The 26,152-nt window shown below is 42.3% G+C and overlaps 1 protein-coding gene across 3 annotated transcripts in view; it reads left to right on the top strand.

The window, feature by feature from the left end:
- Positions 1 to 26,152, top strand: part of MYRFL (myelin regulatory factor like) — a 120,905-nt gene that overhangs the window by 48,635 nt on the left and 46,118 nt on the right. For all 3 annotated transcript variants that reach the window (XM_059402476.1, XM_059402475.1, XM_059402478.1), the window contains exons 6-11: positions 4,743 to 4,893; positions 8,100 to 8,295; positions 10,690 to 10,766; positions 12,684 to 12,794; positions 14,344 to 14,434; positions 23,898 to 24,098. In XM_059402476.1, coding sequence (XP_059258459.1) covers positions 4,743 to 4,893; positions 8,100 to 8,295; positions 10,690 to 10,766; positions 12,684 to 12,794; positions 14,344 to 14,434; positions 23,898 to 24,098 — 827 coding nt within the window. The remainder of the gene's footprint in view (positions 1 to 4,742; positions 4,894 to 8,099; positions 8,296 to 10,689; positions 10,767 to 12,683; positions 12,795 to 14,343; positions 14,435 to 23,897; positions 24,099 to 26,152) is intronic.

Here is a 26,152-nt window from a genome sequence, read left to right as displayed (position 1 = left end):
GGGCGGGGGGTGGTGAGGCAAAAATCCAAATGCTATGTTTTCATTACAGTTTATATTTTCAGCAGAAGTTTTCTAGTAGAGAATTCATATTTGATGTGGCAGAGGCCAAGGGTTTTTACAAAGGTCCTGGGGAAATGGCACATGGGAGGAAGAAGGAGGAGCCTAAGCTGGTAGTCTTACTGGGCAAGTATTTTGATAGGAGGACATGTTCTAAGTCCATCAGGAAGGCTTTTCTGTGACCTTCTCCCAAGCAGTTCACTTTGTCCGAGGGTTCTAAGATTCCCATTCATAGGCTCACAACGTAGAATCACTGGGTCGCTGGGGACAGATGTAAAATCTTGCTAAGAGAGAAAATAGCTGGTGAGCAAGCTCCTGCTAGCTGTTTCCAGCCCCGTGTGGTCTAGACCCCGGATACGAGAGGATCCCCACTTCCATTTCACCTGAATCCCAAATAGAAGATGATTCATGGATTCATATGGCTTGAACCTCAAATATGAAAGAGTTTTTTCAGCCCCAGAGTGGCGGTCTTTGGCCCTCAGGAGAGGTGCCCTGGCTGAGTTCACACTGTAAAGTCAGAAAAATGGTGGGTTTCATCTCAGCAAGTAGGTACTTTCTGAGACTGTTTGGTTTTGTTTTTAAGATATATTTATTTATTTCAGAAAAATTGAGAGTGAGAGAGCGAGCACGGGGCAGTGGGGCAGGTGGGGGAGGGCAGAAAGGGAGGGAGAGGGATAAGAAGAAACCACGCCGAGTGCCTGAATCTCAGGACTCTGAGGTCACCAACTGAGCTGAAACCAAGAGTTAGACGCTTAACTGACTGTCACCCAGGTGCCCTGAGACTGACTTCTCTCGATTATCAAATAAGAATCATAATTTCTACTTCACCCATTTCTAAGATTTTTTTATGTATTTATTTATTTAAAACGATTTTATTTATTTATTTGGCAGAGAGAGAGAGATCACAAGTAGAGAGGCAGGCAGAGAGGGAGGGTGGGGGAAGCAGGCTGCCCGCTGAGCAGAGAGCCCCATATGGGGTTTGATCCCAGGACTCTGAGATCATGACCTGAGCCCAAGGCAGAGGTTTTAAACCACTGAGTCACTCAGGCGCCTCATCTAAGATTTTTTAGAAGTAATGTATAAAAGAATATATTGAAAGGCATTAAAATGCAAGCTATAAGTTTTTCTGACAGGTGGGAACTTGGTCAGTTTGCTGCTTTCACACTTGCATTCCTCTTCTGCTACATGTTCTCAAGACATCCTCAGTGTAGCACGAAAGGAAGAGGAGGGCTTGAACCCTGTCTCTCCCACTTAACAGCTGTGACACTGAGCAAGTTATTTCAGGTGGTCAAACCCCAATTTCTGCATTTGTTAAATGATATTAGGAATCCTGATCTCATAACCTCTCTGTAATCAGTTTGGTTACATGGACTAAAGCACATCCTATGACTCAGTGGTCCCACCGCTGGTAATATGCCTAGCAGAAGTGTGCAAATACACCCACTAAAAGACACACACAAAATTTTCCATAGAAGTTTTACTTTTAATAACCACAAACTGAAAATAACCCAAATGACCGTCCAAGGCAGGATGAATTGTGTTATATTCCTACAGTAATGGAAATAAACAAATGACTCCCATTTGCAACTATAATGAGTGAATCTCATAAACATAATGTTGGGCAAAAGAAGCCAACACATAAGACTACAGATCATATAATTCCACTTCTCTACACTCCTCTATGGTTTTAGATTTCAGTATAGTGATTTGTCTTGGGCAGAAGAAAGTAGTAGCTGGAAGAGGGCACGAGGATAACTTCTAGAGTGCTGGACATGCCCTATTTCTTGGCCCAGTGAGAGTTACCCAGTAGAATTCATTTTATTTAAAAATATCAAATTGTGGGGGCGCCTGGGTGGATCAGTGGGTTAAGCCGCTGCCTTCGGCTCGGGTCATGATCTCAGGGTCCTGGGATCGAGTCCCGATCGGGCTCTCTGCTCAGCAGGGAGCCTGCTTCCCTCTCTCTCTCTGCCTGCCTCTCCATCTACTTGTGATTTCTCTCTGTCAAATAAATACATAAAATCTTTAAAAAATATATCAAATTGTGTACTAGTGCTCTGTACATTTTTCTTTATGTATATTATACTTCAGAAAAGAACGTTTATTGAAAAAAGGCACCCTTACCTTGAAGAGTTGATGAGAAATTATGTCAAGTGTCTTGATACACTTGGGGACAGTGCCTGTGTTACAGAAAGTACACAGGAGGGCACCTGGGTGACTTAGTTTGTTAAGCATCTGCCTTTGGCTCCAGTTATGATCTCAGGGTCCTGGGATTGAGTCCCATATCGGGCTCTCGGCTCAGTGTGGAGTCTGATTCTCCTTCTCTCTCGCTCTCAAATAAATAAATAAATAAAATGTTTTAAAAAATAAAGTACCCAGGAGTAGTAGATATTATTATTAGTGTGACTAGTAATAGGTCCCAATATGGGGTTCAGGCTTGTGCCTCAAATTTCAGCCTGGACCTGTGGTCTCTGGGTCTCATCAGCTGATATCTAGCTCCCAGGGAAGCCATGACTATGTCAGTCCTATTGGAGGGGCTGCTCCATCCCTTTGCTGCTAACATGGGAAAAAGCAGGAAATGCTGTTATCCTTGACCTGGCCACCATGCATGAGTGGGAATGGACCCAGGTTAACTGATAACCACTCAGGTACTTGGTGTTAGTTATTTCACATCAGAGAGAGGTACCATGGAGGCCAAGCACAGAAGTATTCGCCAAAGTTTCTTGGACAAAACCGTGTCCCCTGAGCTGAAACAAGTCATATGATGATCACAGTGCCACCGATATTAACGAAATGCACCATTGTTTAAACTCTTACTGGTGACAGACACTGTGCTAGGCACTTCTCACTCATAGAATCCCTTCACCAACCCTGGGAGGTTTCACACTGTTACTCCCATTTCGTAGATGAAGAAACTGAAGGCCTGAGACCAGAAACTGTTTCCCTAGATTGTAGAGCTGGGACTCAAGCCCAGGCCCATGGATTCCAAACCTCAAGCTCTGGAACTTCCTTTATCCTCTCTCCACAGGAGGACAGAGGAGGGGAAGATGGGTTTCTTCCTTTCTCTGAATTTGGGTATAAGCAGGAGAACCGTGGAAGATGTTTGTTTGTTTTGGAGAAGTTTCTAGGTCTGGTATCTTTTGGAGGAGCGACAGCATGAAGAGCTCCTTACATTGCTCACCTCCTGTATTCTAAACCAGGAAACAGTTTTTCATGATTTTGAGAAATCTTTTCAAAATGTTTGTTTACAAAAACTGAAAAAAATCGTTGTTTTGCTTAGTTGACGTGTAATAGGGATACCCCAAAATAAACACATTTCCTTTGACATTTGAGATCAGAGACAACCCGGAGTAGCTCTGCTATTTATTCATTTGAGGAAGCCCTCAGTAAAAGTATAGAGAAAGGAAGTTAGACTACTAAAGAAAACCCTGCAGTTTCCAAGCTGGGGGCCAAGTGCACGCTCTCCAGGAGCTCCTCTCCTATCTCTGTGTTGTTGCTCTTGGTTTGCACCTGATCTTGGGAACACCCACCATGTACATTTCACTCCTGATGCCAGGTAGGAGTCATCTTGAAGGAGTCAAGAGAAACAGAAAATGTACCAATATCATTTACATAAAAATTATCTGAGGTTGAATCACACGGTTTGGAGGCATACTCAAATTAAGACAATTTGCAAGGATTATGCAAAAATAGTAGCTTGCGCATGTGAAATTGCTGTTATTTTAACATAGAAAAGTAGCAATTTCCTATAGTCAATATTACATACTTAAGGACATTTTCTGCTACTTTATCTTGGCATTAGTTTCTGAAAGTGCTTCCACTTGTACTATGATATTCTCTCTGCTTGTACAATGTTACAAGATGGGCAAGACATCTGTTTTAATTTCTATTTTGCTGTTGAGGAAAGTAAGACACTAAGCGAATAAATAGCTCCTCTGAGTTCAGAAAGCTAGTGCCCTGGGGGACCTGTTACAGATTAGAATGTATTGGTTGCAATAAACTAAAACAAAGAAACAAAGGACAAAACCCCCCCAAGCCCCAAAACATCAAGCTGCCTTAAGCAAAAAAACAAGCAAACAAAAAAACAAAACCGGAGGATTTATTGCCTCCTGTCGCCCAAGAGTTTAGGATTGGATCCCAGAACTCAAATCACGCCATTAGAACTGGGTGACCTCAACTCTGCCTTCTGCCTTCTGCTGTGCGGGCTTCATTCCCAGACAGGCTTTTCTTTCATGTCCCCAAATGGTGCCAGCAGCTCTTCGGGATGGTGTCTCCCAGGTTTAAATCTCCCGGGTTTGAAAGAGGCAGCATCTTTGAACCCGTGTCCCCTGAAGTGCTGAGATTCACTCTGCTTGGGTTGGCTTGGGCCATGAGTCAACCAGGTGCAAATTATTGAGGCAAGAAGTGAATGCTGGGCTTTAAATGAACCAGCCTGGGTCCCCCTGCCCTCCTCTGGCTGGGAGTGAACTTCACTGGAACCACACTGACTGCATGTGGGGAGACACTATGCAGGAGAGAGGGTAGAGGGACACTGAGGGCACAATTCCCAACAAGGCTCCCACCACTTGTCACTTCCCACATGGTCACTCTTCCTCATACATGGCCGGTTCATTAGCTCCATGCAGCTGTCTGTGAGTCTAGGAAGAACAGCCTTGGAGGAAGGATCTAACACACCGATTTCTTTGCAGTGACAAGTAGGAGTTCCAGCAGTGAAGTGCTGTTCTATGACAGTGAGGGACAGAACATGACACCTGTGGACCAGGGTTCTCCTTCTCTGAAGTGGCAGCCATACCAGAGTGTGCCTTGGCACAGTTTATTCACTGGTCATTATGAGAAACTGTAAGTGGCCCCTGGGCACCCTGGTGGTGTACTGAGGGAGGCGATGCTAACTCTCAAGACTAAATCCAAGGATTTGGGCTTTGAAGCCACCCCTAATCAAATAAGATGGGTCCATGAGGAAATGCGTCTTACTCCTTAGGTTTTGCATTCTGACTAATGCAGAGCTAGGACATGAGCTTCTGGCCTTTTGGAATACAGACTGTAATTTTAACTTATTACAACTTAGTCACTAAATGGTGGAGGGAGAGTGAGTCTTTCTCAGACCATAGACCCAGTTCAGACTTCAAGTTGGGAAATGGGGATTTCCCAAATCAGTAACATTTAATCCTGCAGTTATTTTAAAATTCCACAGAATACCATTTTGGGGGCCACATTAAATTGCTAGTTGGTAACATCCCCCCCTCCCCTAATATCTCTGCTGTGAATCTGTATTTGTCAAGCTCATTGTCAACATATACTGCAACAATCCTGTTGGTATTGGTGGTGACTCTGTGTTTAAAGACTGAAATGAAACCATACAAAATATCTTTAAACTGGAAAATTTTTGTCTTAATCTTATGACATAATTTTAAGAAATAAATGTGGACTTACATATTATTGCTCTTTAACATTTTCAGAGCCTTCTCTTTATTCCTTAGCGTGTAATTTATCTACGTAGGTTAAATGTTAATAAAACTATTATTAAAAAATAAAATCTATGTAGATTGAAAATTCCTCTAGAATTTTCAAGATTATAAAGGGCCCCTTGAAAAAATCTGAAAAATGTTAATGGTTAAAGTATAGGACTTTCAAGTAATAAATATAATATGAAATGAGAAATGTTGATCCACAAACTTGAGGGTCTTCTATGGTATTTTCCAAATTCAAATAGAGCTTCTTTAAGGGCAAAACTTATCACTAGCACTTATATGTTGAATGAACTAGAAGGAAGAAATCTTTTCCTTGAAACAAATTCTAAAGACTTAAACAAACTGGGAGTTGGTGTGTTGAATGGGAAGCAGAATGATGCAAATTACTAGTTGCCTCATTGAAATGTCACAACTTTGTGTGTTTGCCAATGTGTACAATTAGAAAAAGAAAGGGAGGGTCCCCAGGTCTTGGTTTTAAGTCGTAGCCTTTATTTGGTTATCTTTTGGGGAGTTGTCCATATCCTATCTTAAATATGAGTACCCAGGTATGAAACTCTTCATCAAGTTTTTGAGGCAACTTCTCCTTCTTACTTGAGTAGATTGTTAAAAATTTATTTGAACAGCCAATCTAAGCTCCACTGAGCTGGAATAAAAGGAGAACACGATGGTATCAGCTTAAAGATAGAGAGGCAGATTTATTTTGAATGTTTAGACATAATTCACTCTTCCTAAGTGCAAGAAAAAGAAAATATTAATCTACATTAGACCTTAGGTTGTCTTGATTTCATTATTCCTATCATTGAGACAGAAAATCACTTGTGTCTAATTTGTCACAAAAATGTTGTTTCCTTAAATTACCTAAAAGCAATAAAGTTGGGGAATTGAAAAATTTTTTTCTGAGTGATACATAAAACTTGTGTTAAAAGAGCTTTTAAAAAGCCAGTTTAGTTGGCTTTATTTATAACATTGGATATCAAAAACCAAATTGCTATTTTTAGGTAAACAGAGTTCTATAACCAGAAATTGGTGTTTAAGATTCAGAATAATCTTCAACTGCATGATTGTTGTTTGTTGATTCAGTTTCTACTTTTAGCTGTCTTTAAATTTCAGGCTAAAGTTCATATCTGAGTTGTAAACCTTACCTCCTTCCTTCAAGGTTTTTGATAGTGAAACATGGATGATCAATTAAAGTTATTTCCCTTTTTCTCAATTAAGACAGTTCTTATTATCCTCAGCAGTAAAATCTGTACAATTCCATTCATCTAGCCTTTAGATGAGTAAATTAGAAGATTTTTTCTAGAAACACAAGTCAATATGAAGTTTCCACATGGCATAAGACATGTGGTCTTTATCAAATCCTTCATTTGTAGAGGCTTTGACCAATCAGCTACTTGGGAGTAATCAATGACCCAGTGACTTGATCCACTGGGAAGGTGCTTAAATTGCAAAGAACATGAACACTCTTTTCCTGAAGAGATTCATTCATATTCATATTTTCTATCTCTGGAATTAGAGAGAAACTTAGAAACTCAGTGTTGTTCATTATAATGGCAGCCATCCAAATTGAGATCCCAGGAAGCACAGTGCCACACAGCAGTAGAGAGCTAGCACAGCAGTAAGTCCTGCCCTCCTCTGCCTCCTGTCCTGAGGAGGAGCTTCTTTCCTGAGGAAAAGTCCACATTTAGGAATCTTGATGAATTGAAAATCATGTTCCAAATCTTCAACATGCATGGGAAAAGCTCACCAAAAAAGTTTCACCTATATTCTTTTCTCTGCTCAGTAATATTACACATGTGGGGTGTTTTAGTTTTATTTAACATTTAAAGGTCTTTAATTAAACATGAGATACACAAAGCCTTGATATTGAAAATAATTTGGTAGGATAAATAAAGCAAGGATCTGACTAGCCACTTCACCACTTCTGTTCCCAGCAGAAGCAACCAGCATAGCAGGTTTTCAGTGCTATTACCAGATGAGGAGGACAAAAAGGAGATGACCAAACTCTGGCGAAAATGGGTTTTCAGTCAGTATTCTGACTGGCTCTGGTTAATCTGGTTTAAAGCTATTCCTGGTAATTTTGGCCAGCCTGCTTTTTTCTTCTAACCACATGTGGGCTGAATATTCACTCAGGAGAGGGACTGTTTGAGTGAGGTGTTGCTGATGACATTTAGAGCATTTTTTTTTGAAGGAAGAAAAAGATGAATTTTATCCCAGATATTTCACAGGTCTGAGTAATGCAGTGGCTTCTCAACTTCTAGACTACATCTTTCTGATGTATGGTGGAGTCAGATTAGAATTCTAGAAAGCACAAAGGGAAAGAGAGGCTGAGGAGACAATGCTTCCATTTGGCAAGAATTGTGCTCCTTCCTTGTGAGAAGATAAAATGCTGTGAGAGAGCCATCTGTGTTTTGAAACAGCATTTTCACTTCCTCAGCAAAAATCCACAAAATTGATTAAATATAACAAAAGTCACTTTCCACAGTGTATCTTGAAATGTTTATATTATTAATATTGGTGATGGAAGAAAATGTGTAGAAAATGTTTGTTAAATTGGTTTCTTGATTCTTCTTTTCGTAGACCTGATATAGGCTATCGAGTTGTCACAGACAAAGGATTTAATTTTTCACCAGCAGATGAAGCTTTTGTTTGCCAAAAGAAGAACCATTTTCAGATAACCATCCACATCCAAGTTTGGGGAAGTCCAAAATTTGTCAAAACTCAAATGGGCCTCAAGCCAATAGAAATGTTTTACTTGAAAGCTTTTGGGGTTAAGGTAAGTCTTTTATTGAGCTCAATTTAATGAAGCCAGTATCACTAAGTGTTCCGGGTATCTGTTGCTGCATAACCAAGTACCCCCCAAACTTTTAGCAACTTATAATAATGACAATCATCTCTTTGGGTCACAAATGTGCAGGTTGGTTAGTTCACTTCTCTTCAGGAGCCATCCGCTGCGGCAACTCAGCTGGGCCTGGATCCAGTTTCCAAGATGGCTCCTTTATCTGTCTGTCACGTCTGGGCTGACCACTGGCCAGGAGCTCAAATGAGACTGTGGCTGCAAGACCTTGACTCTCCTTCATGCGGACCTTTCTGTGGGATAGGTTGTGCTTCCTCACAGCATGGTGGATACTTTCTAAAAATAAATGTTCCAAGACATAGGAAATGGGAGCTAGCAATTTCTGAAGGCTGAAACTGGCTCAGAAACTGGTAGAGCATCACTTCAAACTACATTTTGATAGTTTTCATGATAAAAATCTGGCACTTCCTTACTAACTGTAATATTTTATTATTTTTGATCCTGGTGCATTTTTATAGGCAGTAGATTCCTAGTTTTTGCCAAATTCTCAATAGGTCTCTGACTTTAAAAAGCCAAGGAGCCATTAATCTTGCCAATGTTCCGTCTTTTTCAGATTACTGAGAGGAGACTGATCACAATAAAGTTAGACAATTCACCTAAGATAAGTAAATGAGACAACTGAGTTTAGAATGCAGATAGGATGACTTCTGGGTGGCCAACAAGACCTCAGATCCAGCATTTAGGGGAAGGAGCATCCATTATCTGCATATATTATTCTGATTATTAACCTGAGCTTAGGCAGCGAGTCTCCCCAAATAGGGCTTGACGCATTGGCACATCAGCAGCTCTTGCTCCAAACTGAGCTCTTAAACCAAACCAAACCAAACCAAAAAACAAAACAAAAGCAAACAAAGATAATAAATAAACAACAACAAAGCATATTTTTCTGATTATGGAAGTAATATGAATCCATTGTGAAAATTTTGGAATGCAATAGAGAACTGTAAAGAAGAGAAAAAATGCATTCCTATTTGGGATCCACCATTTGGTAGTCTGATTTTTTCTGTTATTAAAATTAATCTCATATTGTTAATAGTATATTATGAAAATAACATGATATTATTAAAGACCCTATAAAATATTATTTACAAAGATGACAATTTCTATTGTATAAGTGTACCATATTCCCACATTATTGTAAGTTTTGCTAATTTTCAATCTTAGTAAACGTCCATGTATACCTGTCTTTGCATGAGGATACATTCCAGAAGAATTTATATATCAAGGGCATAAACATTATTAAAACTCTTGGTGTATGTTGCCTACCTGCTTTTCAAGAAAAGACGTTATTATGCTATTATCCTCAAGCCATATAGGACAGGACAGCTCTCACCACACCTTTGCCACTATTCATTCAGAGAAAGAAGAGTTTTGCAGCAAGTACTGAAAAAAATACTGTTTTCTGTATTTTATTTATTTTCATTATTTATTGTTATTTCTTTTTTTTTTAAGATTTTATTTATTTATTTGACAGACAGATCACAGGTAGTCAGAGAGGCAGGAAAAGAGAGAGGAGGAAGCAGGGCTCCATCCCAGGACCCTGGGATCATGACCTGAGCCGAAGGCAGAGGCTTTAACCCACTGAGCCACCCAGGCACTCCTTGTTATTTCTTTTTATTAGAATGTTAGCTGTGCATGGGCTGGGGTTTCTGTTAATTTTGTCCACTGCTCATCTCTCTCACCCCAAGCAATGCCTGGTGCAGAGCAGGTGCTCAGCAAGCATCTACAGAATGAATGAATAAATGAATGGATGGATGCATGTTCCCTTGGAGCTGCCTTGCTCCTGTGTTTTGCTCCTGATGTTTTAATTATCTGTGAGCTCACACCACAGTCACTGCTCACCTGCAGTTTTCTGTTGTCTTGTGTTTTCGTTGTTTAGTTTCACATGTATTTGTTTCTTTTCTCACCCATAGCGTGCTCCTTAAGTTTGAGGTCATTGCCTTATACATTTTTTCAGTGACTGGTTCCTCCTGCCCAGTGCCTGTCATGATGCTTTGGAAAACTTTTTTTTTTTTTTTTAAAGATTTTATTTATTCATTTGACAGACAGAGATCACAAGTAGGCAGAGAGGCAGGCAGAGAGAGAAGAGGAAGCAGGCTCCTTGCTGAGCAGAGAGCCTAATATGGGGCTCAATCCTAGGACCCTGAGATCATGACCTCAGCGGAAGGCAGAGGCTTTAAACTGCTGAGCCATCCAGGTGCCCTGCTTTGGAAAACTTTTAAAGTCCTTGAACATTACTTACTAGTGAATGTTTTTGTTAATAAATTAATTCATGTATTTGGTAACTAATTTCCTTTTTGTTGTTCCCCACAGGTAGAAGCCACCAATCAAATAATCGCTATTGAACAATCCCAAGCAGATAGAAGCAAAAAGATTTTCAATCCTGTTAAGTAAGAATTTCTTTTCTGAATTCCTTTGTGAATGTACTGGGAGAAATATCTGTTGCCTAATTTATTTTAGCAAAAATGAATCCCACCGACCATATGATGTCACCTACAGGTGGAATCTAAAAAACAAAAGAAACAGATAAATAAATACACACACCAAAAAAAGCAGAAATAGTCCTATTAATATAGAGAACAAACTGATGGTTGCCAGAGAGGAGGAGTTGAGGCACTGGTAAAATGGGTGGAGGGGAGTGGGAGGTAGAGACTTCTAGTTATAGAATGAGTAAGGCATGGGGATGAAAGGTACAGCACAGGAAATAAAGTCAGTGGTATTGTAATGGTGCTGTGTGGTGACAGGTGGGAGCTGCACTTGTGATGAGCATAGCCCAAGTATAGAGTTGTTGAATCACTATGTCATGCGCCTGAAACTATTGTAACATTTTACGTCAACTATACTTCAGTAAAAAAGTAAATAAAAAAAATAAAAGAAATCCCATTGTGGATACTACCTTAGTTATATGTTAATATTATAAATACATGCTTATTAACAAGAACAATTATTGAATCACTTGTAAACAAATTCTTATAGAAAGCTCCATTTTAAGTCATCATCATTATTATTATCATTATTATTTAAGATTTTATTTATTTAATTGACAGAGAGATAGAGAGCACAAGTAAGCAGAGTGGCTGGCAAAAGAAGAGAGAGAAGCAGACTCTCTGCTGAGCAGGGATCCCGATGTGGGGCTTGATCCCAGGACCCTGGAATCATGACCTGAGCCGAAGGCAGCCACTTAACCAACTGAGCCATCCAGGCACCCCCATCGTTATTATTTTTTTAAAGATTTATTTATTCATGAGAGAGGAACAGTCGGGGTGGCGAAGGGAGAGGGAGAGAGAATCCCAAGCAGACTCCACAGGCATGGAGCCCGATGCGGGGCTCAATCCCGAGACCCTGAGATCAAACCTAGCTAAAACCAAGAGTCAGACGCTTAGCTGACTATGCCACCCAGGTGCCCCAAGTCATCACTCTTTTTATAACCATTTTTAACCTTCTTGCTAACTACCTGGTTTCCTTGACATAGATTATGGTTAGACCTTTCTTTTAATTTCATGCTGTACTTAAAACTCATTTTTTCTTATTTTTTAAAGCTATGTGGATTGACTGCCCAAGGGGTTCCAAAATAGATGACTGGCATTACCCAAAGCAATATGGCAGTCCAAAGTGAGCGTTCACCCTGTGGAATGACTTGGAGTGGGATTTGCTTTTTGACAGTTTGGCTGGGATGTAGTTGACACATCTCAGTGTTTTGAACTTGAGTCAGTCCCATCTGGGCTGGAAAGAAGGTGATCCCACTGCCTGGAGAGATCAGGCAGGAGCTCAGCCTGATGCTCAAGCGGGAGCCACATGTGCCAACACATCACCGAGAGGCCTGGTGCATCTGGTTCTCCCTCACCAGGCTGGGCTGTCTGGGGTCTTCCTTGGGAGCCAAGCCAGGAGGAGGCAAATATGTGAAGGGGATGCCAAGGAATTCATGAGGAAATTACAGGCATTGCTTGTCAGGACGCAAGTGCTCTAGCAACAATGGCAGAGGCACAAATGAAAAGTCTTCTCTTCCCATTGTGGAATTAAAAGAACGCATACATGGTATGAGGAGCACATGCTCTTATGAGTCAGAAACTCTGGGCTTGAGCTTCTGCTAAATGAGCATATCTCACCTTTCCTGGTTGTTCCCTGGCAGCCATTTCTGACCGTGTTGTGGAGAGTTTATTAAAAATCGGTGCCTGGAGTAAACTGTTCTCCTCAGAGTGATGGGGGTGGGGGGTACTGAACATACCTGAGAATCTCAGAACAAGGTAGAGGTGATCTAGAGTCCATATTCTCTCACAGTGTCTTGGTATTTCTGCTGTTTGTTTTAGAATCGACCTGCCGGCCGACCAGGTCACCAAAGTTACGCTGGGTCGGTTACACTTTAGTGAGACGACAGCGAATAACATGAGGAAGAAGGGAAAACCAAATCCTGACCAGAGGTACTGGCATTCCTGTGTATGCCCCTCCATGGCCGGGGACTCCATCTGACTAGCTGGCGCCCTCTAGAGGCCCCTCTGATACGCTTGGCCGGACCAGCCTACATGCCGGTCTCCGGTCTCCCGTCTCCAGTCTCTGTGGCCCCTTTCTCTCATCTTGGACTCTTCCCATTTATTGCCACATCTCATTTACCCTCAGTCGTCTTCCTTGTCCTTCCTCAGCCCCTACAGTGCCTGCTCCCCTGTCCAGCCCCAAATCTGCCTTAATTCCATCCCTGATTCTCTGGAGTGACCACACGTTTATGCCTCACTGTTGTCCAAAGGCTGAGGACCGTCAGACCACCCTGCTCTAACCTGTGTTCTTGTCACCAGTATAAAGCCTTGAGTCCTGGAGCTCTGTGATCGCTTTTTTTGGTTAAAAAAAAAAATGAACTTGCATTAATAATTTAAGTCTCTGGATCTCCTACTGTGGTCCCAGACTAGCAGAGATGGTGTCCCCTGGACACTTTTTAGAGGTACAATTTCTCAGGCCTCACCAAAGACCTACTGAACCAAAAACTCTGGGGTGGGGCCCAATAATTTGTATTTTAACAAATCCTCCAGGTGACCTAGATGCATATTCAAATTTGGGAATACTGGTTTTAGTACATAAGTATTGGAGTTGGAAAGACTTGAGTTTGAATTTGATACTGCCATATACTAGCTGGGTGACCTCGAGCATGTCACTTCATCCATCCTGTAAAATGGGGACAATGTTTATATCCTGCTCCAGTCGGGTTGTTCTTAGGGTTCTAAGTGAGATACTGTAGATAAATTGCTTAACCAAGCATATTGCACATTTTGAGGACTCAGATGATGGCTAATGATTATAAGGAAAATAACAATTATTTTACTATTAGTGTTTTTTTCAATACGGGGGAAAACTATTATTCTCTGAGGATCAGACATCTGTGGAGTTATAGAAGAAGGAGGCAAGGTTTTTGCATCCAGTTCTTAAAGCCAAAGCTTCTCTCAGAGGGATAGTTTCATTTTGACTTTCAAGAAATGATCTGATCTTAAAAATGCCACATCAGTATTACACAGGAAGAAATAACAGAAGTAACGTTGATGAAAATTGCACTGGGAGCAACTGGAGGGGAGGGTTGAGGTCTTTGAGTAAGGTCTTGAATGGGGGGTAGACAGGGGGCCTGACCAAGAGCAGACGGTGTGGGAAGGAAGGGCCCTGCTGGGACTGGGTGCATAGCTTGGGCGGCTCTGGGCAGAGGGACCTCTTAGGTGGCCGTCTGTTGTGTGTCTGCCTGTGAGCAGTGCTATGCTGTGGGCTTCTGGAACAGCTCACAGATACCCCAGAGTGGGCAGAGGGAGGGCCCACAACAATATTGAGTGAATCAACTGCTTTTTGATTTCACAGGAAGGGCAACTTAGAACAGAATAGAAAGTCTTTAAGCATGCAAAGCTATCTAGGTAAATTCACTTTTAAGCATCGGGTGGTGTTTGATGGCACAAATTCTGTTTCTCTTTCCTGACATGTTATCTGCTGTTTCTGAGGTAGATACTTCATGCTGGTGGTTGGGCTGTATGCTGTGCACGAAGACCAGTTCTACCTACTGTCTGCCCACATCTCTGAACGGATCATTGTAAGGGTAAGCTTCAGTTCCTTCACATTTCTGAGCCCACCTGCTTTTCTCCTCTCAAGGAGAATTTGCATTTTCTTTTCTTTTTTTAAAATTAAAAAAAAATTTTTTTTTGAATTTACTTTTCAGTGGCATGCTCGAAGCGAGCTGTTTCTCAATGGCTCATAGTAAAGGCAGGTTTTATTATTTTCATTTCCATGTAATGGTTCTCAGCCAGAACTTTTGTCCCTCAAAGGTCATATGGCAATGTGTGCCAACATTTTTTGGTTGTCACAGTTAGGGGTGCTACTGGCCTATAGTGGGTCCAGGCCGGAGGTGCTGCTCAGGGCCTTACAATGAACGAGATCCCCCTTCCAAAATGTCAGTAGTGCTGCAGTTGAGAAACTGGCCCTGGCACTGGGCTGACTAATTTACATGTGACACCATTGTATACTGCGTCACGTTTACGTTAGCTTCTTTGCATGCAGAGGGGCTGAGGCTCAAGAGACCAGGAAACTCCTGGTGATCACTGGGTTTGTGAATGACGGGGTTTACTCTGATCCCAAAAGTAGAAAGAAGGCATTTCATACCCCAGTGTGACTGGTGACCCAGGGAACATCTGGGCCCCTGCCTACCACATGGTAACAGTTCAGCACGTCTTGCTGAGTGAATGATTGGTCACAGCTGTGGACAGGAATCTTGGCAGCCACAGAAACAGAAAGCTGTTGGCAGCTGGAGCTGCAGCTGTGTGAGGCCTGGCTGGCCACCGCTGAGAATACCGGGGGTTTAAGGTAACGGGTCACCACAGGCCTGGCAGCCAAGGAAGGGCTGTGTCGTGCCACAGGGAGGACACGTAAAGCCCAACAGGAAAAATCATTGAGTACAGCAACTTCTGTGGCTGTTACTCTTTGGCCTGTGGACCAGATCTGCCTCTTTGGCGAGAGGAGTCTTTCCTTTCTTGGGTTGAGCCATTCTGAAACACAGGGCTCTCTGTGTAATTCTTCTAATCAATTAAAAATAGGAAGCCACTTGTAAGTGGAAATCCTTAAATGAGTTTCAGTAGAGGTGACGTAACGATGGAAATGAGGTAAAACACTTGTGTTTGGATGTCCCAGGGCTAGGCTTCGTCCCTGCCATTTTTGTGGGACCTGATCCAATCTGTGGCAAACAGAGTGCCATTCAAGCGAAGGCAGGTGGGGCCCTCTTCCTGGGTCATGGGCCAAGGGCAGTGGTTCTCCACCCACAGCGGGCTGCAGGGCAATCTTGGACATCTCGCCTAATGACCTCTGGGATTGTGTGTTGCCCTAACAAACATGATTTAAAAGTAGAGTCTGGAAGTCTGGGTCACTTATTGCTTCTGGTTTTTCACAGGAAAAACCATTCTTTTCAGAGTTAGCATAGGTTAGATATTACGAAAGTGCAGCTTTGAGCTAGGAAACTCATGCCTGAGTCAGGCAGCCTGCTAGTCACCCGTGTACCTTGAATAATGTACAAGGTGTCTGTTTTCTCCATTTCCTGCTGCCAGTTCTGTTCTCTGGCTGTGGTGAAGCCCACAAGGCAGCAACACGAGAGAGCACTACTGTCTAGTATTCTGTTACCAGAACTCTATTCACTGGTGCCTCCTCCTATCCGAAACGTCATGATCATTTAACTCAAGATCACTTTGAAAAGTTGAGTGTTCCTACAATTCATATTCGGAATGAATACTAAAAAATATTAAATTATACTTAGTATACATTGGGTGTCATGTTATTCACTAAATTTTTATTTTAAAGAAATGATTGCATTCCAGATTTGATTGCAGTCTTCTAGCCATAAGTTTTGGTTAAAGAGAATGCCCTAGTCTAGAAGTATGCTGGTCATTCAGGGGTCACTCTAGCAACAACGAGAAGAGGGAGAATGGTAATGCAGTCAACCATTCTACCCCTCCCCCAAACTAGAAATATCTCTTTGATTCTATTTCGTTCTAACCCCAAATGCAGAAGTGAAAATGAATGCAGTTTTGAATCTATTTAATTAACGTTTAAACCAACCAAGAGAAAAAAAAACGAGCTTCAGATATGGTGATGTTGTTTGAATCGGGGAGTTTTTGAAACATTCACATGACACATTTCCTGCCCCTAAGATTCTATAGGTATATGCCTTGGACGTATATCTATGGTCAGACAGAGGGCAGACCAGCTCACATTCTCCCAAAAAGTCAGATGTGTCCTCTTGGGCCATAGCCTGGGTCTGTTAGTTTGAGCTCCAGAATAAAGGGAGAAAAATTTGACAACTGAACAATGTTATAAGAGCAGACTGCGTTATACAGAGAATGGCAAATTGCACTGAGCAAATGCAGGTTAATTTTGAGGCCTAAGAATCATTCCTCCCAAGAGCTGAGATTAATGTAAGGGCAAATGTAGGAGGTGTGGACTAGATGAGTTTCCAGCTTCCAGAAAGGCTTCAGAGACCAAGCTTGTCAGAATTCTCCTTAGGGAGGGTATGATGGGCAAGACCCAGGAATGGTTCATCTGGGTTGTCAATCAAAACAGCTTTAGAGATAGATTATGGTCCTGTCGTGTAGATTGATCAATTTCATGGAAATTAAGGTTTACTCCAAAGACAGATTTATTTCCCAGGTCTTTTGTTTTGGGGAGCACTCTGCCATGGAGTTCCTTCAGATTCTCCTTGTTAATGACTAGGTTTTCATTCAGCTCCACTTTCCTTCTAAAACACATAATTAAACCTGGTTTGGAGTGCTGTGTTGTACGCAGGAGGGATGATTACTTTTGTCTGCCTTTCAAAGACGCACCGGGGTTTCCTAGTTTTGAAAATGAATACATTATTCCAGTTTCTTTTCCAGAAGAATAAAAACATGCGTGTCCCTAAGAAATGCCCCCTTACTGCCCTGCAAACTGCACTGTCCTAATGAGAAACCAACAAACAAGGACAGAGAAAGCAAAAGAAAGGATACAGCTGCAAGGATGGGGAAGGATGGGCATAGAGCAGAGCCACCCCAGGGCCCGGCTTGCCCTTTTCCACTAACCTCCCTTCCCTCCCCATCCCTGCCCCCCCCCCCCCCCCTGCCACACACATCTGTCTTCTGGAGTTCAGATGAATTTTTTTTTTTTTTACCCAAAGCAATCAGTAGGTGTAGCAATGTCCACTTCACCCCATGGTTTGGATTCAACTTTTGTTAACTCTGAAAGGGGTAACTTGACCAGGAATATATGGGACCAAAAATCCCCCAGTGAGTAAAACAGAGATTCCTGGGTCCTCCCTCCACAGCTTCTGATTCAATATTTTAGATATACATTTCTAACAAGTTTCCAGGAGAGGCTGCTGACCTTCAGACCACACTTGGAGTAGCACTGATAGGGAGAATTTCTAGTCCCATTTTCCACATCCCTTTCAACAGGAACAAAAATTTATTTGCTATAAATTGTCTTCCTCAACTCAAGCTTTCCTAGTATGCTCTTTGCTGCTTTAGAAGCCCAACAACAGTGAAGCAAAGAAATTCCAGCTTTCCATTCCAAACTTAGAACGGCCTCGAGTTTACTATATTCATTGCTGTTTCGTTTTCCAAGCACCTGCAGAGGGCGCCATTTACACTTTACTCAGCGAATGGAGCTTCCCTCAGAATTCGTGCATCTCTCTAGGTCTTCACAGAATCTTTTAACAGGAGTAGATTCTATCTCAAGAAACCACTTTCTGTGCCCATCCCTAAAAAACAAGTCCTCGTCCATGAAAGTTTTACCGTAAGATGGTAGCAATTCAGTCCCATCTTCAGGCTCCACTTCTGATGGTAGTTCTCTTCCTATTTCCACCACATCTGCAGTTTCCTCCCTCTGCTATAGCCTTGAACCTCTCGAAGTCCTCTATGAGGGTTGGAATCAACTTCTTCCAAACTCCTATTAGTGTGGATTTTCCCACCTTTTCCATGAATCAGGAATGTCCTTAATGACATCTAGAATGCTAAATCCTTTACAGGTTTTCAGCTTAATTTGCCCAGATCCATCAGAGAAATCACTGTCGATGGCAGCTATAGCCTTATGAAACGTATTTCTTAAATAATAAGACTTGAAAGTCAAAATGACTCCTTGATCCACAGGTCATAGAATAGATGTTGTGTGAACAGACATGAAAGCAACATTAATCTCATTGTACATCTCCATCAGAGCTCTTGGGTGACCGGGTGTATTATCAATGAGCAGTTTTATATATGAGTGTGTGAGTATAAATTTTTTTTAAGATGCAGGAGACTTTTTTTTTTTTAAAAGATTTTATTTATTTATTTGACAGAGAGAGATCACAAGTAGGCAGAGAGAGAGAGAGAGGAGGAAGCAGGCTCCCTGCTGAGCAGAGAGCCCGATGCGGGACTCGATCCCAGGACCCTGAGATCATGACCCGAGCCGAAGGCAGCGGCTTAACCCACTGAGCCACCCAGGCGCCCTGAAGGAGACTTTTTTATTTTAAAGATTTATTTGAGGGACACCTGGGTGGCTTAGTTGGTTAAGCGTCTGCCTTCAGCTCAAGTCATGATCCCAGGGTCCTGGGTTCAAGTCCCTCATTGGGCTCCTTGCTCAGTGGAGAACCTGCTTCTGCCTCTACTGGCCACTCCTCCTGTTCATGCTCTCTCTTTCTCTCTGTCGCTCCCTCTCTCTCTCTCTCTGACAAATAAATCTGTAGTTTAAAAATATATATATTTATTTGAGAGAAAGAAAGAGAGTGCAGGGGGAAGGAGGGGTGGAGGGAAAGGGACAGATAGAATCTCAAGCAGATTCCCTGCTGAGTGTGGAGATCACTCTCCAGACCCTGAGCTCATGTCTTGAGCTGAAATCAAGAGTTGGATGCTTAGCTGACTGAGCTGCTCAGGTGCTCTGAACAGTCATATTTGGAAAGAAATCTTTCCTGAGTTGTAAGTCTTAACAGTGGGCTTAAAATACTGAATAAACCATGTTATAAACAGATATGCTATCATCTAGGTTTTGTTCCATTTACAGACCCCAGGCAGAGTAGATTTAGCATAAATTCTTAAGGGCCTGAAGCTTTTCAGAATGGTCTGTGAACACTGACTTCAACTTAGAGTCAGCCTGTCCTTGGAAGCTTTGAAGCCAGGCATTAACTTCTCTCTAGGTATGAAAGTTCTAGATGGCATCCTCTTCCAGTAGAACCCTATTTCATCTACATTAAAAAATCTTTTGTTTAGGGTGCCCGAGTGACTCAGTCAGGTAAGCATCCAACTCTTTTTTTTTTTTTTTTTAAAGATTTTATTTATTTATTTGACAGAGAGAGAGATCACAAATAGGCAGAGAGACAGACAGAGAGAGAGATGAGGAGAAGCAGGCTCCCTGCTGAGCAGAGAGCCCCATGTGGGACTCGATCCCAGGCCCCTGGGATCATGACCTGAGCTGAAGGCAGAGGCTTAACCCACTGAGCCACCCAGGCGCCCCAGCATCCAACTCTTGATTTTGGCTCAGATCTCTCTCTTGTGCTCTCTCAAATAGATAAATAAATAAATAATTTAAAAAAAAATCTGTTGTTTAGTATAGTCACCTTCATGGTTGATCTAGAGCTTCTGGATAACTCCAGAAGCTTCTATAGCAGCCCTTGCTGCTTCACCTTGCCCTTTCATGTTATACATATAGCATCTTTCCTTAAACCTCATGAACCCTGCTAGTTTCAGACTTTTCTTCTGCAGTTCCCTTACCTCTCAGGCTTCATGGAATTGAAGAGAGGGAGGGCCCTCCTCTGGAGAAGGCTCTGGCTAAAGGCAATGTGGTGGTTGGTTTGATCTTCTGTCCATACCATTCGAACTTTCTCCATGTTAGCAGTAAGGCTGGGTCACTTTCCTACCATTTGTGTGTTCTCTGGAGAAGCACTTTTAATATCCTTGGCCTTCACAACTTGGCTGTCTGGCACAAGAGGCTGTGCTTTCGGCCTATCTCGGCTTTCAACGTGCCTTTCTCACTAAGCCTCATTCTTTCCAGCCTTTGATGTAAAGTGAGAGACATATGTCGCTTCCTCTCACTTCAGTACTGAGATGCCATTATAAGGTTGTTAATTGGCTTAATTTTAATGTTGATGGTCTCAAAGAATAGTGAGGCCCCAGGAGAGAGAGAGGTGGGGAAATGGCTCATTGGTGGAACAGTTAGACTAATACGCAGAACATTTATCGATGAAGTTCTGCCATCTTATATGGGCATGGTTTGTGGCTCTGCAAATTATGATGATAACATCAAAGATCACTGATCACAGATTACATAACAAATGTAATAATGAAAAAGTCTGAAATACTGTGAGAATTACCAAATTTGTGGCAGAGACATGAGATGAGCAGATGCTGTGGCATCAGTAGTTGGTGGCACAGACAGACTTGCTTGATGAAGTCTTGCTACAAACCTGCAATTTATTAAAAAAAAAAAAAAAAGTACTATTTGGGAAGTATAGTAAAGTAAAGCTCAATAAAAGGAGATATGTCCATTGGACAGTAGTTGCTATGCACAGCAGTGTGTTAAGGACAGTTTGACTCTCTCATCCTCATTTTTAAGAAGTATTCATATATACATGGTTTCAGTAAGTTCCCATAACACTATGAGATAGTCAAGAAGTCATTATTATTTTTAAGCTTCAAAGAAGAAAAGCTGGTACAGAAATGTTAAGTGACTGCCCCAAGATCACACAGCCAGTTTGTGTCATAACAGATTAAACTGTTCTGGTCTTCCCTAAGTATATAGGGCTGTGGGATAAATAATGAAAGTATTTTAGAGATTTTAATTCATTTTGAGGTTTGATATCAGTGAACCACTCTTGGACCACATGGGAACACCACTTCATAATTCCAGAAAGAGGTAGTACATTACAGTTTGCTTTGACCCATTAAGATTGCGGATACCAAAGAAGGGGAAAAAGTTCAGAGACTTTATAACATTTCCCATTACTGATGAGACAGACCCCTCCATAGGTCTATACATGTAAAAAAAATTGCAGATCTGTGGCCCTTTCCAAGATGACTTGAATGTATTTTAGGGATTTGAGTTTTCATCTGATGAAAGCTATGTGAGATTGTTATAACTGTTCCAAAAAAGTAAGTCTAGTTACATCTGCTGTTTAACGTGATATGAAGTTTATGATAATAATTATCCCAAAGCTCATTAAGAAAAAAAAATCCATCACTGTCTGTTTTGTTTCCTTGAAGTGGCTCATTATGTTCAGAGTAGAGCAAAATGCATCAGCATTTATATGGTATACCTTTGGATTTAGTTGATTGCTTGCAATAAAAGGATTTGAGTCAAAGCCAATTTGCCATTCACTACCGAGGGGGCTCTTGGGACCTTGTATCAAAGCACTTTGTTTAAGTGAATTCACACAAAACAATGTTCAAAGTCGTTACTTTCTATTCTTTTACTGCTTTTGTCTATCAAATGTCAGTGGTTGAGTCTTCTAAGCAGTTCCGGGTTCAAATAGGCAAGAGTGAAAAAGTTGAAGACACCTAAAAGTTCTTTCATTGAACCTAAGCTAAGAAATAAACTTTGTGGGTTTTTAAAAATTATTATTTTGAAATGGGTAGCACATGCTTATGGTAAAAACATCCCAACAATACAAAGAGTGTGTATGTTAAGTAGTGAATCTGCTTCCCAGCCCAATTTCTACATCGCCCGATTCCTGTTCTTTTTTTTTTTTTTTAAAGATTTTATTTATTTATTTGACAGAGAGAAATTACAAGTACACTGAGAGGCAGGCAGAGAGAGAGAGAAGGAAGCAGGCTCCCTGCCGAGCAGAGAGCCCGATGTGGGACTCGATCCCAGGACCCTGAGATCATGACCTGAGCCGAAGGCAGCGGCTTAACCCACTGAGCCACCCAGGCGCCCCCCGATTCCTGTTCTTGAAGAAACCATTGCTATTGGTGTCTTGGGTATTCTCCAGAGTTAATCTATGCATATTCAGGTCCTGAGTTCACAATGTCTCCTGCACTACCCAGAAAGGCAGCGTGAAGACATTGCAAGAGTGTTAACCTTTTAGATGATCACAGTCTATAGTGTTTGTCTGAATTTGTGACAGCTTACCTCAAACACAGAAAAATCAGATTTAGAACAATAGGTCATAATTTTAAAAACAAATTAATTTTTTTGTGAGGATTTGGAGGGATTCAGAGAACCTTACTTAAAGATATTTGGAAATATATTCAGCAGCCACAGGAGGTGGAGATGAAGGAAGCCAGTAGAGTGAAAAATTCTTCAGCAGAGAATTTTAGTTAAGAGTAAAATCTTCAGGGGCGCCTGGGTGGCTCAGTGGGTTAAGGCCTCTGGCTTTGGCTCAGGTCATGATCCTGGGGTCCTGGGATCGAGCCCTGCATCGGGCACTCTGCTCAGTGGGGAGCATGGTTCCCTTCCTCTCTCTCTCTGCCTGCCTCTCTGCCTACTTGTGATTTCCATCTGTCAAATAAATAAATAAAATCTTTAAAAAAAAAAAAAAAGTAAAATCTCCAGAACTTTGTCTGGTTTTCATAGTTTCACTTGGATTCTCTTTGAAGACTGCATTTGGTCAGGGTTACATTTTATTTTAGTTTATTTATTTGAGAGAGAGCAAGCAGAGGGAGAGGGAGAGAGAGAGAGAGAGAGAGAGAGAGAGAAGCAGACTCCCTGCTGAGCAAGGAGCCAGACGCCGGGCTCAATCCCAGGACCCTGGGATCATGATCTGAGCTGAAGGCAGATGCTTAACCAACTGAGCCACCCAGGTGCCCCCCGCCAGGATTACTTCTAATAGGAAAAGTTAGACTCATTCTTTAATGATTAAAGGAACTATAAGTCCAGCTCCAGAATTTACGAGCTTTGTGGCCTTGGGCAATTTGTTGCTCTTTTCTGAGGCTTCTGGATAACTGCAAAATGAGGCTGATGGTATAGATCTCATAGAGTGGGGGTGTGGACTAGCTCAAACAAATGTAGCTGTTGTCATTCTTCCTTCTGTGTCATCTGTGTTTAGGGAATAGTTGAGGTGTATTAAATATACTTGTACTGTTGTTTGCTTGTCAATTGAGTATGAAATCATAAATATTAAAGTTTTTTGAAGTTATAAAAGGGTTAGCTAAATGCAAACTATTTTTATGTATCTGGACTTTCCTAAGCTTAGAATGTCTTCTGATGTAAGGTTCTGGTTTTAAATCATTATTCTTATTATCCCTGAAAAGAAGGTCATTTTGGGTTCCCTTCTTCCTTATCATCTACCCACTGTAACTGACACATTCTCATTTCGAGATAGTTGCAATAGAGCCTGGACGTCCCAAACCATGGCATTCTGAGCTCCTGCCTGTGGGCAACAGAGAAGTTAGGGGGGGCCCTCCTGGCTCTCCTGGGGCCACAATTTTTTGGCTATGTCAGGATCTCACCCAACATAGGGTTCTCAGGTGAAAGACTTAGATTAACATTCTGTCTTCTTTGCTTGGAGGAATAAAGCAACCATCTATTCCCGCTACTCTAACTATAATTGTAACATATTTATGTACTTTTTCCAGGCCTCTAACCCAGGGCAGTTTGAAAATGACAGTGATGTATTATGGCAGCGAGGACAAGTTCCAGAATCTGTCATTTGTCATAGTCGAGTGGGAATAAATACAGACGCCCCAGATGAAGCCCTGGTCGTCTGCGGCAACATGAAGGTGATGGGGACGATTATGCATCCCTCTGACAGCCGCGCGAAGCAGAACATCCAGGAGGTGAGCACGGGGCTGGCCTCGGGCACCTCCTCAGACACCTGAGGCAAGTGAGCTGGGAGCTCCTGGACGCTGACACGCTTGCAAAGGGCATCTTTACATGTCTCCCGTTGGTGTGAGACGAACACAGGGCTTAACAGTTGTTAGTGTGGAAGCTGGCTGGGACTGGAACATGCTTCCTACCCAGGAGAATGGAGCCCACCTGACAGGAGCGGTGGGCAATGACAGCCTGGAGGGGCTTTACAAGCAGAACGTCTCTGAGTTACTGGCCATGGGCTACTGCCCTTCCTACCATGCATGTCAGCTGCTGGAGCTTGCCTTTTTCTTTGCCATCTCCAGATGTCCATCTCCCTGTCCATCTTCCAGACACTGTCTCAGTCCAGTTCCTGCCCAGATCTCTCCTGAGCCTCCCAGCCTCTTCCTCCCAGAGTCCCCGGCAGCCATCGTCTTCCCTACCTGCGCGTCTTTCTCTGAGCTGCCATTAGAGGAACTCCTCCTCCCCTTCTTCCCTCCAGCTAGGTCAATCCCATCACCTAAGGCTCCAGGCCCAGACCTTCTCCTATCTATGGAGAGGGAGTCGCCTCGTGGAAATCAGGCCTGGAAATCGGGAGGTGCTTCATGCCTTTGGGCTCATCGCAGCAACATGGCCCTACGAGACAACTCTGCCCAAACCCACTGCCTTCATCTAGAAGGTGGAAACGGAGCCGCTCGGCTGGATCCTACTAAGTCTTTTATAGTTTTTAACACATTGAGATAAGGATCATCTTGGAAAGCCACAACTGCTATGAAAACCCAAGAGATTAGGATTAAGATGCTTATCCCTTAGCCAGGCAACACTCAGATCTAGCTCGTCCGCCACTGAATTCTGTTTCTCCTTCACTGCTTCTACCACGTCCCCACTGTCTCACACACCCTGCTTCTCCGGTAAGCATGTTTGAGGCTGTGGCAGAATTATGTTTTTGAACCTCCTTTCCTTAGTCTTTTTTTAGTTAGTAGGAGACATAATCTGTAAATCATTGGCCAGTCTTCCAGACTGCATTCCTTTCCCAGTGCAAATGTGCACTGGTTTTTCTAAACCGGCCAAGGAATGTCCTCCTTTGCTGAGTGGATTCCAAAGAATGGTTGTAATTGTAGACTTTTATTCTGATTGCAAAGCTGTGGTTCATGTTAGAAGAGCTGTGACCTATTGCCGGATGGGAACTCTTAGGGCTAGAAAGTTCTCACATACATTTCCCGATCCCAGTCCTAGATATTGTGCTTTTGACTTTTAGAGACAGATAAACTGTCTGAGTTTCAGATCACACCAACTCAAACTTAATTCTGCAATGGGCTGTACAATTCCCTGCCAGGTCTTATCTAAATGCAAATGGAAGACGACATGTCGGGAGGACCCCACAACCCCGCCTGCTACTACCAGGCCACCACCCCGAATTCACTTACCAAACATCTTGGTTTGAAGAAAACATAACCAGCTTCCCTAGAACTTCTCAAACCTCTTCTAGGCAGCCTTCTGGCATAAGTCAAGTGTCACCCCAGTCCGGGCTGTAATGTGGAATTCCTGTATTTCCATCCTGCTTTGTGGCAACATGATGGGATAAAGAGAAGCCCACACTCTGGAGGAAGGCCAGAGTTTTAGTCCTGATTCTGGCAACCACTGGCCCAGGAACCTTGGCACAGACATGTTCTATGCCTCTGTGGATTCTCCTGTGAACAGGGAAAGCTCATATTCAACTCACTTGTGTTAAAGTACATCTTAGCTCACATACATGAAGCATTCTTTAGCTGTACAGATAGATATTACCATTATTTACTTGTATAAGATGCAAATGATATGTAAGTCATTTATTAAATTATTTCCTATTAATATATTTGTTCTTAATAGGTCTATCCACATTTATGAAATGTAGCTTTCTAGAAATCTTACTTGTGTGGCCACTTTAGCCACACAGTTTTGAGCAATGGAATGCAGAGAGGGCCTGAAGTGCCCTGTGGCTGAATATGGACAGGCCCATCAGGGGACCTTCCTCAAAATACTCAAAATATCCACAGCCCCTCAC

This window comes from Mustela nigripes, chromosome 6 (assembly GCF_022355385.1).
Source record: "Mustela nigripes isolate SB6536 chromosome 6, MUSNIG.SB6536, whole genome shotgun sequence".
Lineage (NCBI taxonomy): Eukaryota > Metazoa > Chordata > Mammalia > Carnivora > Mustelidae > Mustela > Mustela nigripes.
This window is presented reverse-complemented; position numbering and strand designations above follow the sequence as displayed.